At 46.2% G+C, this 17,959-nt stretch overlaps 2 protein-coding genes across 3 annotated transcripts in view; one reads left to right on the top strand and one right to left on the bottom strand.

Annotated features, from left to right (window-relative positions):
* Positions 1-15,808, top strand: part of UQCR10 (ubiquinol-cytochrome c reductase, complex III subunit X) — a 433,107-nt gene extending 417,299 nt beyond the window's left edge. The window contains exons 2-3 of the mRNA XM_083418017.1: positions 13,320-13,487; positions 15,558-15,808. Coding sequence (XP_083274143.1) covers positions 13,347-13,487; positions 15,558-15,608 — 192 coding nt within the window. The 5' untranslated portion in view covers positions 13,320-13,346 and the 3' untranslated portion in view covers positions 15,609-15,808. The remainder of the gene's footprint in view (positions 1-13,319; positions 13,488-15,557) is intronic.
* ZMAT5 (zinc finger matrin-type 5) lies at positions 209-13,259 on the bottom strand. 2 transcript variants are annotated; one of them, XM_083417999.1, is made up of 6 exons: positions 12,977-13,259; positions 9,626-9,773; positions 8,603-8,665; positions 6,662-6,742; positions 2,013-2,124; positions 209-1,228 (listed from the first exon to the last, which is right to left on the bottom strand). In XM_083417999.1, the coding sequence occupies exons 2-6, from the start codon at positions 9,750-9,752 to the stop codon at positions 1,099-1,101; spliced, it is 513 nt and encodes a 170-aa protein (XP_083274125.1). In that variant the 5' UTR covers positions 9,753-9,773; positions 12,977-13,259; the 3' UTR covers positions 209-1,098. The 2 variants fall into 2 exon arrangements, with proteins under 2 accessions (XP_083274125.1, XP_083274124.1); XM_083417998.1 differs by having other exon boundaries at positions 9,626-9,776; positions 12,981-13,237.
* Positions 15,809-17,959: the final 2,151 nt, after the last annotated feature.

Below are 17,959 nucleotides of genomic sequence, written 5' to 3'. Positions count from 1 at the left end.
ATCTTAAACACAATGCTGGGCATGTGCAATGTCACAGGGGTTAAAACTCTTGGTGTTCCCCCAGCACACATTTAAACTAGGCAGCAAAGAGAAGGAAGTCAAACAACGCAAATTTGGACGCTCAAATGGTACTGGCAATTTAATATTCTCTCCCACACATGTGTCCCAAAATCTTGGTTCTGTAGAAATATTACAAGTACACAGGAAGTACAAATTTCAGTTGAACTTTATTTAAACAACAACAACAGATATTCCCACCCTCTGCAGGTAAAGCAAAGAATCCAAGTTGGAGGGGCTGCAAAATCCAGGGAGCTATAGGGTTCTTGCTGGAGTGGTTGATGGCGTCTGTGGGTTAGGATGGTTTTCCCGCCCCCTCCCCATTTTCTTCTGCTTTCATCATCCAGAACGCTTCCTCCTTCTGAACTTTCTCTCCCAGGGTTGGTGGGTCTTAGCCCCACACCCACCACGCTTTTGAGCCACACTGTGGGAAGATGAGCACTTTGGATCTGGTTAATCCAAGGTGCACCCCTCCATAACGTCCCCCCTTTTGCTAACCCCCACAGTACTGACAGCGGAGCCACAAAGGGCAGAATAGGTCTGTCTGCCCCTCACAATGGAGAGCCTTGAGATGGGACCATTCTACCCTAGGACACCCTTCCAAGGACTGCCAGAGCGAACCCTTCAGTGCCCAATCGGCTGACTTCTTCCATTAGCAATTTTCACATTTTCTTTTTTCTCACCAAACCATTACGTTAAATAAGGCCCACTTCGTTTTGATTCCCCTTTGCATTTTCCGCATTATATATGCATGAACTTGAGCAGCAGGACAGCTGTCAATAATCAGAAAAGCTGAAAAGACATACATGTACATCCTGTATCAGGGATGGGAAGGATGTGGCGCCCGCCGCCCCAAGATTCCAGCTCCAATCAGCACCAGCCAACACACGGCCACCGTATGATGAGGATGGGAGCTGCAGTTCAACAGCTGGAGGCCCGCAGGTTCCCGGTTCCTGTTGTATTTCCTCTACAACACTGGGAGCAAAGGCATAAGGGACACCGCCTGGTGTTCTGAAGGGCGTCCTGGTTGCGTCAGCAGAGTCATCCCCATTGGAGATTGGGTGGCACCTGCCACCCACCAGGAGGCGGAGCCTGCAGGGAAGGTGGAAGATCCTGGACCGAAGGCCAACCAGGTGGATACTGGAAAACTGACTCTTCCTCGGAGAGGGGACTGAGAGAAGAAATGCACAGCATTGGAAATCAGATACTTTTATATATTAAAAAAACAACAACCCTACAAGACTCCATATTTCTACAGAGCTTTTGCAGGGCTCAGGGAACACCACCACCAACTCAGTAACCTTTGCAACAACAACCCTGTGAGGTAGGGTCAGTGTCAACATCTCAATATTGCAAACAGGGAGGGTCAGACTAGACAGCGGTTCTCAACCTGTGGGTCCCCAGATGTTGTTGGACTACAACTCCCATCATCCCTGAGGTCTGGCCTTGCTAGTTAGGGGCGATAGGAGTTGTAGTTCAACAATATCTGGGGATGCCAAGGTTCGAGGACAGAAATCTGGCTGAGTCTGGAATAACCTGTGAAGTGAAAGGATATGAAAGAGGGATTTATATCTAGATGTTAGGATAGAGATGATAAAGAAAACAGGAAAACAGGAAGACGCAATGAGAGATAAAGGAGGTGCTGTGGGATTGGTGGAAGTCAATGTCTTGCTGTTGTTGTTTTAGTGTCTATAATATTAACTTGCAAGAGTTTTTTTGTTGTTGTTGCTTTCTTTAGTTTTCGAATGTTGATTTTTGTGTGTTGTGTATTGTTATTTTTCGATATCTTTCGTGCTGTTGTTGTTGTTGTGTGGAAAATACTAATAACATTTATTTTTTAATTTTTTTTAAAGAGCACTCTCCCCTCCCGCATCACTACTTCCAACTGTGGAGGCAGAGCTTTGCCATCACCTAAATCTCGCGCCCTGCCCCCGCAGCTGCAGAGAGTGCATTACCTGTCAGTCTGAGTTGTGCCAAGCCGCTTGGCTCTCTTCTCCAGCCACTCATCAATGGTGCCAGGCGTGACGACTGTCTTGTCCTGTCGCTGCTCTTTCGCCCTCCTCTCTTCTGTTTTTTTGGAAAGACAGACAAGGGCAATCTCATTTAGCCCAACAGCCCCACTGAACACACTCGTGGTTATTTCCCCTTGAATTCCTGCAGCTGACAGTTCTGGCCCGGGCGCCGTGGTTCCCTTTACAGAACCACCTTCCCAGCTGCCGTTCCGTCTGCGATTTGGCCAGTTCTGGATGGATGGTTCTGCCTTCCCATCTTATCCAGTCCTCCACCTACAGAGCTCCAAATCCTGGAACAGCTTTTTTTCAAAAGAACAACAGCAACAACGTCCTTTGCCTTGGCAGAATTTGTACAGGCTGGGAGGATCACGGCAGTTAAAAAGAAACCGGGGAGAGGGCCAATGAGACTCACAGGTTGTGCACAGAGCAGAAAGAGAAGGGCCAGCTGCAGTTCCCGCTTCAGAAGACAGGTCCATGTTGCTCTCCGAAAAGCCACAAGAACATCAAAAGAGCTCTGAAGGATCAGGCCAACAGTCCAGCATTCCTGTTCTCTCTGTGGCTAACCAGAAGCCTTTTCTGGTAAGCCCACAAGCCAGACCCGAATACAAGAGCATGCTCTCCTCCTGTGGCTTCCCGCAACTAGAATTCAGAAGCGTTACTGTCTCCGACTGTGGAGGCAAAGCAGAGCCTTTGTGATGCTGAACAGCTGTTGATCAGCCTTCTCCACCACAAATTTGTCCAGTCCTGTTTTAAAGCCGCCCCGATTGGCAGCCATCCCTGCCCTCCTGCAGCAGCGAGTTCCATAGCTCAACGGAGCAATGGCATGACTGCAAGGCACAAGAAGAAGGAGGAGGAGGAGGAGGAGGAGGAGATTTGGAAACAGGTTTGATGCCTGAAGTATTGACGCAACCTTGGCTTGGTGCAGCCGAGTTACTGAGTTCGTCACAGTGTGAGGAAGCACTTTTGTCTGTCCCAAATTTTCCAACGTTTGAAGTTGTTGGAAGTCCTAGTACAGTAGTACTGGAGGTCCATTCTTAACCTGAAACTGTTCTTAACCTGAAGCACCACTTTAGCTAATGGGGCCTCCTGCTGCTGCTGCCGCCGCGCCGGCAGAGCACAATTTTTGTTCTCATCCTGAAAAAAAGTTCTTAACCCGAGGTACTATTTCTGGGTATGTAACCCGAGGCACCACTGTATTAGGAAAAAGGGGTACTAGATCTTGTGGGATCAAATTCTGCGGTTTATGTGTTGAGAGCAGTACAGTTGCTGGAAAATCCAAGAGGGACTTGAGTCTTTGCTTGCAGGCTTGCCAGAAGAGGCCAGTGGTTGGCCACTGTGAGAACAGGATCTGGGTTAGATTGACTATTGGCCTAATCCAGTAAATAATAATAATTATATTATTTGTACCCCACCCATCTGACCGGGCTGCCCCAGCCATTTTGGGCAGCTTCCATCTTATATAAAAACATAATAGCACATCACACATTAAAAAGATTCCCTATACAGGGCAGCCTTCAGATGTGTCCTGAAGATAATATAGTTACTCATCTCCTTGACATCTGATTGGAGGGCATTCTACAGGTCGGGTGCCACTACCAAGAAGGCCCTCTGCCTGGTTCCCTGTAACCTCACTTCTCGCAGGGAGGGAACCACCAGAAGGCTCTCAGAGCTGGACCTCAGTGTCAGGGCTGAACGAAGGGGGTGGAGACGCTCCTGCAGATATACTGGGCTGAGGCTGTTTAGGGCTTTAAAGGTCAGCACCAACACTTTGAATGGTGCTCGGAAACGTACGGGGAGCCAGTGCAGATCCTTTAGGACCAGTATTATGTGGTCCCGGCAGCTGCTCCCAGTCACCAGCCTAGCTGCTGCAAACGCCATGTTTGCTATTGCTCTGCCTCAATGGTCAGAGGCAGCAAGGCTTCTAAACATCAGTTGCTGAAACTCACAGGAGAGAAAAGTGAAGTTGTGCTCATGGCCTGCTTTCTGGCTTCCCACAGGCATCTGGTTGGCCACTGTGAGAACAGGATGCTGGCCTGATCCAGCAGCCAGCCTCTTCTCACACACAGGCTGAATTTCTACACCCTTGGCTCAGGATCCTGTGCGGGCTTGGAGCTGTGGCTTCCCTGCCGCCGGGTTACGACTGGGGCAGAACTCGCATTCTCAACCTCCGTCCCTGAGCAGGGACAGGGGACTCACACTGATGCCCGTTGCAAAGCAAGCCAGGCATGGAAATCTTGCCTTGGTGACCCAAAGCAATCCCCATCCCCAGGATAGTCTCTCCTTTCAAAGGAGGCCTGTGCTGTTGCTTTTTTACCGCTTTGGTGCATTAATGCATATTCGGGGAGGGGAAACATCCTGGCTCGTTGACATTAACAGCGCAATCACGGGCCCGAAGGCAGAATAAGCCAGAGACAGCTTGAGTGATTGCAGGAGGCAGTCGGGAGGAAACGTTCCATTCATCAGCAACGAGAACACAGATTCCTGGGGGCACCTGAATACCAAAAAACGCAATGGGAAAGCAGGGAGAGAGGGACTTGGACAACCCTGCTCCCCATGTTAATGATCAGATCACCCTGCCCAGTCCCCGGAGGAAACCATTCCAGAACAGAATCCAAAAAAGGCATCTCCTAGCACCTACCCCGGAGGACCCCCCACCCACCTCCTGCAGCACCCACCCTCCTGCCAACCACCTGCTCCAAACCAAGACGATGCCATATGTCACGCTTTTAAGCAAAATGTTAAACATTTTCCGACAGGGTGTGAAATTAACACCGCCACCACTCCAGCAGAGTGAAGCATCGCGCCAGCTCGGCAGTGGCAGCCAATTATTCTTCCAGCCTGCTGAATATTCATGAGTGCAGCCGGGGAAAGGGGAAAAAGAGGGAGGAGGAGCCAGAAACGGGTAACAATGGAAGAGTCTCCCCCCCCCCGCCCCCCGCCATCCATCCCACAACCTCTCTGGTTTAGGTTCAAGAGAGGAGCCAAAAACAGGCATTTTCTACCGTTGTGGAATGCCCTGGCCCATCCATCATCCGCTCATTGTGTCATATGCCTTGCAAAGACACCTTTTTGCCCAGGCTTTCCCTGACCCAGAAAACTGGCCCTGTTACTACTGAATTTCCGATTTGTTTGTTTGTAATAATGCTGCTTTGGTTTTTTTGAAAATGTTGCAGCTCCGTTTTCAACAATACAGTGGTACCTCAGGTTAAGAACTTAATTCGTTCCGGAGGTCCGTTCTTAACCTGAAACTGTTCTTAACCTGAAGCACCACTTTAGCTAATGGGGCCTCCCGCTGCCGCCGTGCCACCGGAGCACGATTTCTGTTCTCATCCTGAAGCAAAGTTCTTAACCCGAGGTACTATTTCTGGGTTAGCGGAGTCTGTAACCTGAAACGTCTGGAACCTGAAGTGTATGTAACCCGAGGTACCACTGTACTGTTTTTAAGTTGCCTCCATGCACTAGATGTCACTATCGAGTGGTATGGAAATGCTTTTAAAATAAATGAATCACAAATCTCCTGTGTCTTGCCTGGCCTGGCCCTACACTTGAAGGGTATAAAACATCTTGCTTACCCCCAGTCTGTCCAAGTGAAATTCATATTGCTTCCCCTCAAAGCAGGGCTTGGACAAGGCCCCCACCACCCCTGACTTTAGCCTCTTTTCCATACTTACATAGGAAGCTGCCTTATACTCAGTCCACCTAGCTCAGTATTGTGTACACTGACCAGCTCTCCAGGATTTCAGCCAGGCGCCTCTCTCGTGTCTACCTGGAGATGCTGGAAGGGATTGAATCTGGGACCTCCTGCTTGCTAGACACCCTACCATTGAGCTACAGCCCTTTCCCAAAGACAATGGGATCATTGTTAAATTGTCAACAACTTTCATAGAACAGAAATGCTGCAGCCATTGCTCCCCACCCCCGTCCAAGAGCCCCCCACCCCCAAAAAAGCATTGTGTGTTCAGCTTATCTTGCTCAGAACTCCCAGGGAGATAGCAAAGAAAGCTTAACCCCAACCGAGTGCCCCTTTCTGCACAGTGGGGAAACGAAAAATCAATTGCGGCAGGCTTGCCAAATGCCAGAAGTCTAGGCAGCAGGGTCGTCTTTGCAGGGGAGAGTCTTTAATTAAAAAGGTTTCGATTTGCAGAATCAAGCAGAGAAGTTGGGGACGGAGAGTTGCCTTTCTCTTTCTCTCTCCAGCTGATTCAATTATTTGCTTTTGCCCAGCCCATTTACCCTACATTGATAATCAATAGCTGTATAATTGGTGAACAAACACAACAGGAGCTGGGAACAGCTGCTCAGATCTCTCTGGCCTTCCCTGGCCTCCACTTTGTAGTGTTGGCTGCGGAGTGGGGGGCTGCGTTTGGGGAAAAATGTCCATCACAATGACTGCAGTCAAAGCTCTGGCAAGAAGCCAGCCTCAGTGCCATAGCAGGCATAATGCAACACAGGAGATGCTAGCTTGCTCTTGACTTAAAGGCAGCCTAACAGTGATTTGCACAGGGTCTACAGAAGGGATTAGCACTTTTCCTTATGTTTATCCCACACCCTGTTAAGGCTACGGGTGCCTGCGTTCTCCAGACCCCATTTACCTTGCACATGAGCATTCAGCCGCTCCAGATCTTCCTCCGTCATGTGGGAGAACCTGCAGTTGGGGCCGAAATCACACCGTCCTGCCGAGAGATCCAAAGCAAGCACAATTTTAAAGAACCAAACCACAGCCTCAGGGGAACAAAGGAGCTCACCACCACAGCAGGACCAAGAGATATTACAGCATTCAAGAATTGTCAAAACTTGCATCACACACACCCCTTTCCATTACTGGCAGTATGGCCCTTCCTGTGTACAAAACTCCATTCGCGGGATTTTTATATAACCATTTGAGCAAACAAATTCAATTATTTATTACAGTCCGCATCTATTGCCACCTGCCGCAAATTAAAAATTAGGGAGAAATAAATGCACTGCGACAGCTACTAGCTTCAGCGGTTTCAAAAGGGTGGGAAGACAAATTCATGGAGGCTTAAAGGTAAAGGTAAAGGGACCCCTGACCATTAGGCCCAGTAGTGGCCGACTCTGGGGTTGCGGCGCTCATCTCGCTTTACTGGCTGAAGGAGCCAGCGTACAGCTCGGACATGTGGCCAGCATGACTAAGCCGCTTCTGGCGAACCAGAGCAGAGCACGGAAACGCCGTTTACCTTCCCGCCGGAGTGGTACCTATTTATCTACTTGCACTTTGACGTGCTTTTGAACTGCAAGGGTGGCAGTAGCAAGGACCGAGCAACGGAAACTCACCCCGTTGCGGGGATTCGAACCACCAACCTTCTGATCGACAAGTCCTAGGCTCTGTGGTTTAACCCACAGCACCACCCGTGTCCCGTTGGAGGCTTACTGATAGACTAATAAAACCTCCAAGCTCAGAGGCAGGATATCTTTAAACGCTACTTGCTAGGAGACGACAGCAGAGGGACAGGGCTGCTGCCCTCTTGCAGGCTTCTGAGAAATATCTGTTTGGCCGCTGCAGGGAATCTAGACCAGGTAACCAAACAATTTAACCCCTGTGTTGCAAACAGTAGTTAGTAATATCCATGGCAACACAATGACCAAATACAATGATACGATATCAATATACACTCTTTATATAATATGAAATACTTCATCTGGGAGGACTTAATTCTGAATTGGATCTCAATTGTTTCATTTGATTCTTTATTTTCTTGCTGTAACTGCACTGTACCTTTAAACTCAATCTCCCTTTTATGAGCACCACCTGGGATCAGCTTTTTATATTTTTGATAACATACGGTCAGTAGCAGTGACTACATAACTTTATGACCACTGCTCCATAGCAATTGTTGTTATACTTTTCCATTCACCATATATATGGGGTATGTACCTTTGGTGTTATTTCACATTATTTTGACATTATAGTTTATGTGTATAGTTCATAATATTTTGAGTTTATTGTAGTTACCATGCATATGCAGGCCATGGTTTTAATATTCTTTTATAGTTTTTGAAGCATTTCTGTATCCTTCTGCTGTGCTGAAGAATTTCAGGAAACAGTGGGTATCTGGAATCAATGTTCACAACGTCTGTTTGCAAACTACTTCGGCAGCATAGGACGCCATAAACAAAGCTTTACAACCTGTTTTCACCAGATAAGAATCTGATACATTGCTTCTTTCAGAGATTTGCATAGTCTTCAAAGACTTTCAGAGACTTACAAGACTTATGTTTATTTGGTTTTATGTTTTCAAGAGAATCCATCAAGAGTGCATATTCTGTGACTTTCAGAGATTCGTAAGTTTTCTGTTTGTGATTTCATATATTTCATATTATATAAAGAGTGTATATTGATATTGTATCATTGCATTTTGTCATCATATTGTCTTGGATATTACTGGGAATCTAGACCAGACAGGGCTTTGGTCACATCCAGCAGGGCACCCCCCATATTTGATACTCTTCTCCCTGCCCCCTGAGAACAGCTTCTTGGGGGCGGGAGGAGCCCAATGAAAACAAAAGCATACCCGATAGCAGGAATTCCCGGCACGGCTTCTTACTCTGCTCCTCCTGCAGGATGGTTGCATTATCTGTAGATGGCAAAGGATCGTAAAAGCAAAGAATTGGAAAGGGTCGCAAGGGTCATCTAGTCCAACCCCCAATCTAGTCAAATCTCAACTAAAGCATCCATGACAGGTGTCCATCCAACCTCTGCTTAAAAGTATGGAGAGGATAATAATAATAATAGTAATAATAATATTTTTATTTATTCCCTGCCCTCCCCAGCCAAGACCGGGCTCAGGGCGGCTAACACCAAATATAAAACAATTGATTGAAATACAACTTAAAAACAAGATTAAAATACGACATTAAAATGCAGCCTCATTTCAGCAGAAACTCAAAAACTTTTTGGGGGGATGAAAAGGTCAAGTCTTCACCAAGGCTAACTATCCAGACTGGTCCTACATGGGCCAGAAAAAAGCAAGGGAAGTCCCCAAGCAGGAGTTCCGTCACAGAAGGAAAAAGGAAAAAAGAAAGGGGGGGGGGGAGGAATCAAGTTAATTCCAAGCCAAAAGCCAGGCGGAACAACTCTGTCTTACAGGCCCTGCGGAAAGAAATCAGATCCTGCAGGGCCCTGGTCTCATGAGACAGAGCATTCCACCAGGCCGGAGCCAGTGTTGAAAAGGCCCTGGCTCTGGTTGAGGCTAATCTGACCTCCTTAGGCCCCAGGACCACTATTTATGGACCTTAATGGATAAAATGAGGTGAGGGGCCTCGCTCCACACATCCACTAGGGCAAGCAAGAGGCGTCCCACAAGAATGCCACCCAGGCTTGCAATCGGGAGTTCCATATCCTCTGTCGGGGACAGCAAATGCCTCCGAATATCATTTGCTGGGACTTGTAAGTGGGAAGAGAGTGCTGTCATTCTCAGGTCCTGTTTGCTGGCTTCCCCTAATAAGCATCTGCTTGGCCCCTGGATGGTGGACCAGATAAGCCGCAGGCCTGATCCAACCAAAGGGCTCTTCTTTCTTACCAAGCAGCCTCTTACCTCGAAACAGATCATACCAGACTTTCTTGGCCCGAAGGTGCTGAACCCCGTTTAGGTGCTTCTTCCTGTTGTGGAGGTTGTCCTGGAAAGAGCGGTTGCAGTAGTCGCAGAAATAGCGCTTCCCCATGGAGCCACTTGATGAAGGAAACTTCTGCAGGGAAGATCAAATCCTGTTTACCCACATGTCAATGAAATGATCAGACTTTGGGGAACAAACCTCATAATGGGAAAGATTGAGAAAAGTGATGGATAATGAAAATAATAAGAAGCAAAATGTATAACGAAACTCATATAACTAACAGTAGTGGTAAATGAATACAGACGGACAACAAGAATTGTATAAACATGATGACTTATTTGTTTATGGATACACTACGGACAAATATGGAAAATGAATAAAAATATATAAATTGGAAGAAAATAATGTGATCAAATTGTATGTGATATAAAAACCAGAAGAAGGAAGGAGGGAAGTCAGCTCTGAGGAGCAAGTATAAATGTAAAATGCAATACAATATGTGTATGTGGAGTATCTAATTGAAAAACTAATAAAGATTATTTGGGGAGGGGGGGAGAAATGATCAGACTTTGGCTTCCTTTCCTTGATTGCACAGCTTTCCTACAGGTTTATTCCCACAAGATGTAGTGATCTGGGGGACAGCTTTAAAATAAGGATTAGACAAATTCATGGAACAGAAGGCTATCGTGCCTACTAAGCCACAATGGCTATGTTCTCTTCTTCACTAATACTAAAACTAATAATAATAATAATAATAATTAATAATAATAATAATATTTATACCCCGCCCATCTGGCTGAGTTTCCCCAACCACTCTGGGCAGCTCCCAATCAAGTGTTAAAAACAGTACAGCTGTTAATTATTAAAAACTTCCCTAAACAGGGCTGCCTTCAGATGTCTTTTAAAGATAGGATAGCTGCTTATTTCCCTCACATCTGAAGGGAGGGTGTTCCACAGGGTGGGCGCCACTACCAAGAAGGCCCTCTGCCTGGTTCCCTGTAACCTCACTTCTTGCAGGGAGGGGACCACCAGAAGGCCCTCAGCGCTGGATCTCAGTGTCCGGGCTGAACAATGGGGGTGGAGACACAGTAAGCCTTTGAATACCAGTCACTGAGAATCACAAGTGGGAAAAGAGCTAGTGTGCTCAGATCTGGCTATGGGCTTCCCAGAAGAAGCATCTGTTTGGTCACCCTGAGAACAGGATACTGGACTAGATGGGTGTTTGGCCAGATCCAACAGACAGGCTCTCGGTACATTCTTACAGATTCAGAGACTACAGCTCCCCCTCTTCCACTAGCCTCATTAACAGGCTAGCAATATTTATTTTTGCAGCCTAATACTATTTGTGGGCTCATTTACCAGGCTGACTTAATAGGGTCTATTGCAGTAATAGCAATCCCATCCGCCTATAAATCTGATCAGCATTATTGCATACCGCTTCAAGAACCATGATGGTTGATAATCAGTACATATAAATATTGTAAAAATTATAAAAAACAACAACAACATTACAGCCCAGCAGAGGAGACTAGTCTAATTTATGGTTGAGCCAGAATCATTTTGGGCTTCATCGATCAAATCAGCTCATTTGCTGCCCAGAAGGCAACTGAGAGTTGCTTCGGATGCTGGGATGATGGTTGCAAATAGGCTGGAGTCTAGTAGTGGCACCAAGAAAGCTATTAAAGTCATAAAGGCACATGATTTTTTGAGCCAAAACCATAAATAAATATGGTGCTAGTTCCCCACCCACCCTTGAACTATTACTTTTGAATTTATTTATTTTTTAAATCCTTATAGCTACAATGGGAAAACAATTGCTCCTTATGCTCCACCTCAGTCACAAAGGTTCTCTGATGGGGCATTTCTGGTGGTTCCCGACTCCCCTGAGGTTCGGTTGGCCTCTAGTGGGGACAGAGAATTTAGCATGGTAGGCCCTGCCCTGTGGAACTCACTGCCAGTAGAAGTTTGACAGGAACCATCACTCCCTTCTTTCAGACATCTTCTGAAAATGGTGTTATTTAGACCAGCCTTTGCAATGTGATTCTTTTTTTTAACCAACTGGTATTTATGGACATTTTTTGTGATATTTTATTAATGTTTTCATTCTTTTTGGAACTTGATTTTTTTTAAAAAAGAATGCAATTTATAAAGCTTTAAACAAGCAAACAAACAATCAAGGAATTAGGCACCCAAACATTCCTAAGATGAGTCATACAAATGTTACTTTAAAATTGCTTCAAAAACTGTTTGTCTCTTCAGACATTGCCAGGTTCTTTGATGTTGTCTTTGATGCAAAAATCTTAATGTGGATGCCAATCTGAAGTGATCTCTGTTGATGAATGATTGGTGGTAGAACATGTGTTTTGCAAGCCCCCATCCCCCAATTCAATCTCCAGCATCTCCAGGGTTGTTTAGTTTTGGGTTTTTTAAAGATCAGGTAATAGTGAGAAAGCAACGCGGGCAGCTGCCCTACATACCTAGACAAACTTTTGGTCTATCTAGCACAGTATTGCCAATACTGGCAAGTAGTGATCACTCCTTGTTCTATCTGATCATACCAGTGAAAGTCTCAGATAGATAGATATAATTTCATTTTTTATTTTGACAAAGTAATACAGTGGTACCTCAGGTTAAGTACTTAATTCATTCCGGAGGTCCGTTCGTAACCTGAAACTGTTCTTAACCTGAAGCACCACTTTAGCTAATGGGGCCTCCCACTGCCGCTGTGCCGCCGGAGCACGATTTCTGTTCTTATCCTGAAGCAAAGTTCTTAACCTGAAGCACTATTTCTGGGTTAGCGGAGTCTGTAACCTGAAGCCTATGTAAACAAGGTACCACTGTAATAATAAATAAGAATAAAAATGTGCACCCCCACCCCCGAGACCGTTTCATTGTAACCATCCAGCCTCTCAAAATTTCATCACCTCTTGTGATGGTTTGACCCCTGTCCGTTTTAACAGTACAAATTCTACAAACACCTTCCATATCTCCTCAAAATCATTTCTCCTGCATATTCCCCGTCTTCCCTTAACAGCACATGTTAATTTACCATTAATAGGTATTTCCCACACCTCTTTATACCAAAGTCTCAGGTTCAGTCCCTAGCATCTCCTGCCAGGGCTGGGAGCGTCTCCTGCTTGAACCTCTACAGAGCTGCTGCCAGTCCGTGTAGACAATACTGAGCTAGGTGGACCAATGGTCTGACTCAGTATAAGGCAACCTGGATGGACAAGTGGGTCTTACCTGGTAGAAGGCAGATTACCATGCAATTGTAAATAAGAGCCGAGACCATGGGCGGCAAGGCAGTAAAGCAAACCAGCCTAACAGACTACTCACCTCCCTTTACACAGACATCACAGGCCTCACCCCTCACACCTGGTAGAGGAACCCAGCAGGTAACATCTCTAACTATAGTACTCTATCCAACTAGCAGCTGTAGTTTGGGACAGGCTTCTAAAATCCCCGGAAAGCACACAAGACTACGACTCCCAAAGGCATGCGCTCCCAAGGATCACGTGACACCAACCGTGGGGCATCCCGGGAAATGAAGTTTATCTACCCGGCAGACTACAGGTTAGGGGGCTGGAGCGGGACTCCAATGCCCATCATCCCGCGCGGGAAAAGGCTTCGTTACCCATAAAGCTTTGGCAGCCGGAGGGGCCGCCCTTGCTAGAGGAGTGCGAGAGCTGAAGGCTGCCGAAGATGACGCTAGCCAAGCAGGTCTACCGAGTGCTTTTACGCCGCAGCGCTACCTTCGCTCTCACGGTCGTGGTGGGCGCCTTGCTCTTCGAGCGAGCCTTCGACCAGGGCGCGGACTCCATCTTCGAGCAGCTTAACAAGGAGGTAAGTCGGCCTGTGGAGTCGCGCAGGCCCGAGCCGCGGACTTGCGTAGAACGCGGGCCGGGGCTGGGCGAAGGTCAAACGGGGCCTTGATATACGACAGGCCCCGGCTTCGGGCCTCTCGCGGTTCTTCGAAACAGCTGAACGCCTGCTTGGGCTTTCTCTGTGCGTCTTGCATGGGGCCACCAGGAAGGTACGAGGGACAGTCTCCCAAACAAGCGAAGGCCAGAGGGCCTGAAAGGATGTGCAGCTTGCAATGACTACGGTCTGTGAAAATCCTTACTTTATCTTTCAGGGGTGACCAATGAGAGGGGTGACCAATCTTAACTACCAGGATTGTAAGCATAGCGGGGTAATGAAAGAATTTAATCAGTCACTAACGCACTTTAATTTATAGCAGAACTAACAGCAGTTGAGACTACAGTTCCTAGAAGTCTTGGGGAGACGCTATGGCAGGTAAACTATAAACAAATAAGCTGTGCCAAGTCAAGTCCCAAGTGCCTACTTAATGCTGAATTACACGCATGAACTTTTATTGTGCTAGCCAAAGGCCATGGCATTGTTATTCTATGGTTCTTACTACCCGTTATGATCTGTTAGTTCAGCTGTGAAATTTGTAGTTCAGGTTTTGCAGCATCTACAATGGAAGAACAGATGTTTCACCTTATACATGGAAGAGAACAATGGCCTGTGCTTCTGGGAAAGAGCCATAGGAAGTGGCTGCTTTTGCAAATAAATCAAAGTCTCTTGCTCCCTCAAAAGATTCAGCAGTTTCTCTCCTGCTCCCCAGAATGCTTGGAACTGCTTTCCAGAACACCTGTGGGATGCAACCTCATTCCTTCAAAATCCGTCAAACAAACTCATGTTTTCTGTGAAGCATTTGCCACAGCCTTCTAGTTTTCATGCCCTACTGTATCTATAACCTTAAGAATGTGTAGCTGAAATAATGGCATATTTTTCCTGTTTTATCTTTCTCCACATCTTCCCTGTGACAAATATTCAGATTGTAATCTCCCTGGGGCAGGCACTTTCATCTGCTCATCATCGTTTTATTTTATTTTATAAACACTTTGGTGATCTATAAAGATAATAGAAAACAAGCTTTCTTATTCTGAGGGTTTTTTTGCTGTTGACATATATCTTGATGTTTTATTCTGTGTGGTTGTACTTTTGGGGAGGCCACAGCACTGATTTTGAGGCAAAGAGAAAGTGTTAAAGGCAAAGAAAGAGAACAGTTGACAAGTAAAGAGTGCAGTTGTATGAGAAAATGAGGATGCATAATATAGACTTTAATGCTGTAGTCCTAATTACACCTTTAGGGAGTAAAAAAGTAAAGGACCCCTGGACGGTTAAGTCCAGTCAAAGGCAACTATGGGGTGCAATGCTCTTCTCGCTTTTCAGGATGAAGGAGTAAGTTCAGTTCAACAGGGCTTATGAATAAACATATTTAGGATTATACTGGAATGATGACACTCCTATCATGTAAGGTAAAGGGACCCCTGACCATTAGGTCCAGTCGTGGTAGACTCGGGGGTTGTGGCGCTCATCTCACTTTATTGGCCAAGGGAGCCGGCGTACAGCTTCCGAGTCATGTGGCCAGCATGACTAAGCCGCTTCTGATGAACCAGAGCAGTGCACGGAAACACCGTTTACCTTCCCGCTGGAGCGGTTCCTATTTATCTACTTGCACTTTGACGTTATTTTGAACTGCTAGGTTGGCAGGAGCAGGGACCAAGCAACGGGAGCTCACCCCATCGCGGGGATTCGAACCGCCGACCTTCTGATCAGCAAGTCCTAGGCTCTGTGGTTTAACCCACAGCACCACCCGTGTCCCTATCATGTGCAGGTTATCAGAGCAGCTGTGCATCTTGTTACCTCTGTTGTCACCTTTATTTTAAATCACCTTGGGAGTAGTATTGAGTGGTGTTGCTGTGTTTTGCAAATACCACCCATTAATCCTGGTGGCAGTAAGTAGTGGACTGTGCCAGCTTGTAATATCCTGTTCAGATGCAAACAAGCATTCCTGAGGTTGTTGCTTAAGATTACTGTATTCTTGTGTCTCTTATGATGCAGAAACTCTGGAAGCACATCAAGCATAAGTACGAAGAGCCACGTGACGAGTGAAGCAGAAGTGCTGGATTCCTGATGGACCTTCTGTGATCTTCACTACAAGCTCTTCTTCTTGACCACCGGCTGCTGAGGCAGAAAATGTTTGTCCATATGTGGCAGTTTGATCCAGAGTGCATCCTCTCAAGAACAAGCTACCTGAACTTATGAACTTATTGTGCTGTGAAATGTAGCTTAATAAAATACATTGTAAGACATTGTGTACTTCAGACCTTCCGTTTTAATTTCCTCTGAGCTGATTCCTTAGAAATGTGGGACTTTAGCTCTCTATTTTTGGATAAAGAAAAAAAAATCAATTAAAAGCATGCTATTCTGTGCCTGCTCTCCCCTAAAAATCTGCAGGCATTTATAGGCTAGGCTAGGTGTCTGCTTTTGTTTATTTGAAAAGCCTCAAATAGAGTGATGCAAAATCTTCAAACAGATCCGCACTGAACGGGGCTGCTTTCTGTTCAGGGTGCCAGCCTTGCCCTCCATCAGGTTGGTTAACCTGCGATCCTCTAGAAGTTGTTGGAATACAGCTCATATCATCACAGACCACTGATTGACCATGCTGGCTGGGGATGAAGGCAGTTAAGAGTTAAACCTATAGAGGGGCACAGGTTAGAACCACTCCTGCTCTATAAGGTGAAGAGACTCAAGCAGAGCATTCCACTACCACCCTCCACCACAGGTTTACTCTGGAAGACGGCCATTGGTGCAGAACCTGTGCCCCCCCCCAAATGTTGCTAGACTACAACTCCCATCATCCCTGACCACTGACTATGCTAGGTGGACCTGAAACAGCAGCTGGAGAGCCACAGGTTCCCCACACCAGGTGTAGACTCTTCTGAGCTAGATGGACCAATGCCCTGACCCTGCTATAAGCCAGACTCCTTTGTTCTTAACTCTTTTAACTCTATTTGCTACAGTGCTGGACAAATGGAAAAAATTCTTCCCTTCCTAACTTGTAATAGCTGCTGACGCTTCATGATCAATGCAGACAAGGTAAAACCATTATGCAGGAACTGACCAAATCAGCAAAAGCTCACTCTATGCTGCCTTTCTTTTGGCTGATTTCCATGCTGCAGTATTGACTGAAAATGCCATCCTATCTGATTTCAAGTGCCTGTTCTTGAGGTCCGCCTGCTGCTGAGCAGTGAAGCTGCTCACTTCACTGATTCAAATCTTGGCACTAGACTTAACGTGGAATTACATTAGGTAAGGTTCATTGCTAAAGAACATCCAACTGACAGGCTGAAGTTTTGGTTCCTTACGAGAAAATTTCAGTGCACAACTTTTGACACATCAATGCTTTTCAGAGCTGTGTCAAAGTGTGTTCTAGCCCATCACCTGCTGGGCAGGCCCCAGGGGTTCTCACGGACCAGATGAGGCCAGTACATTTATTGTATGCCCAGCATCAAAATAACATTGATGCCAGATACTTGGAACAGCTGTGTGCTGGGGGAATAGAAGAGCCCCACAGCCTGGGCATAAGCACAAGACACACATATTTAATGGACAGGAATCTCTCAACCTTGCTGAAGTTTGAACTGGCTGTAATTACCGACGAAAACATTTGACATGATGGGTGACTATATCAGCCTATTAGTGAAAAAATGTAAGTGGAGCGCCTAGTCTAAGTTCAAAAGTGGGACAGTGGTGTGTGGAATTGGGAAGTACATATTCTAACCTCTACTTCCCCTTTCTCTTTTGGAGGGTTAGGGAGGAAAACTCAGAACACTTGCCTTATTTTGTCCCCAATTCTTTTCCCAGCCCTTAGCCTTTTGGGGAGTCTTCAGGAAGTGGTAAGTAAGGCCTCTGTTGCTAAAGATCTTCATCCCCATTTAGGCCCATGAGATGCCTACACACAGATTTCACACTTGCCTACTGCAGTAGAGTACAAAGTACAGTCAAACTTCGGTTTTCAAACGTCTTGGCTGCCAAACGTTTGTAAAGCCGAACGCCAAAAACCCGGAAGTGAATGCTTCTGTTTTCGAACGCACCTCGAAAGTCAAACGACTTCCACGGCGTTTCTCAATTTTCTCCATTGAACTCCCTGACAGCCCTTTGATCCTCTATTTTTGAGCATTTCGGAAGGAGGTTGCAAATATAACATCATTATGCAATAATAACAGCCCAGAACATGGTCTGAAGATACATGAGGTCACCATCTTGCTTGCTGGAGCTAGGTTGGTCTGGGCAGTGAGAAACAATGCAGGACTTTACACAATCCTGATGCGTAATTGAGGAATTCGCTAAGAATAAAAGTTGGAGATGATGGCCAACAATCTATAGATTTCTTGAAAAGGGCATTGGGCCCCCTATTCAGGTGGACATAGGAAGTTAAATCACTGGCCCATTTAGCTTAG

The sequence above is a fragment of the Podarcis tiliguerta genome (assembly GCF_965153285.1).
Source record: "Podarcis tiliguerta genome assembly, chromosome: 16".
NCBI lineage: Eukaryota > Metazoa > Chordata > Lepidosauria > Squamata > Lacertidae > Podarcis > Podarcis tiliguerta.
This window is presented reverse-complemented; position numbering and strand designations above follow the sequence as displayed.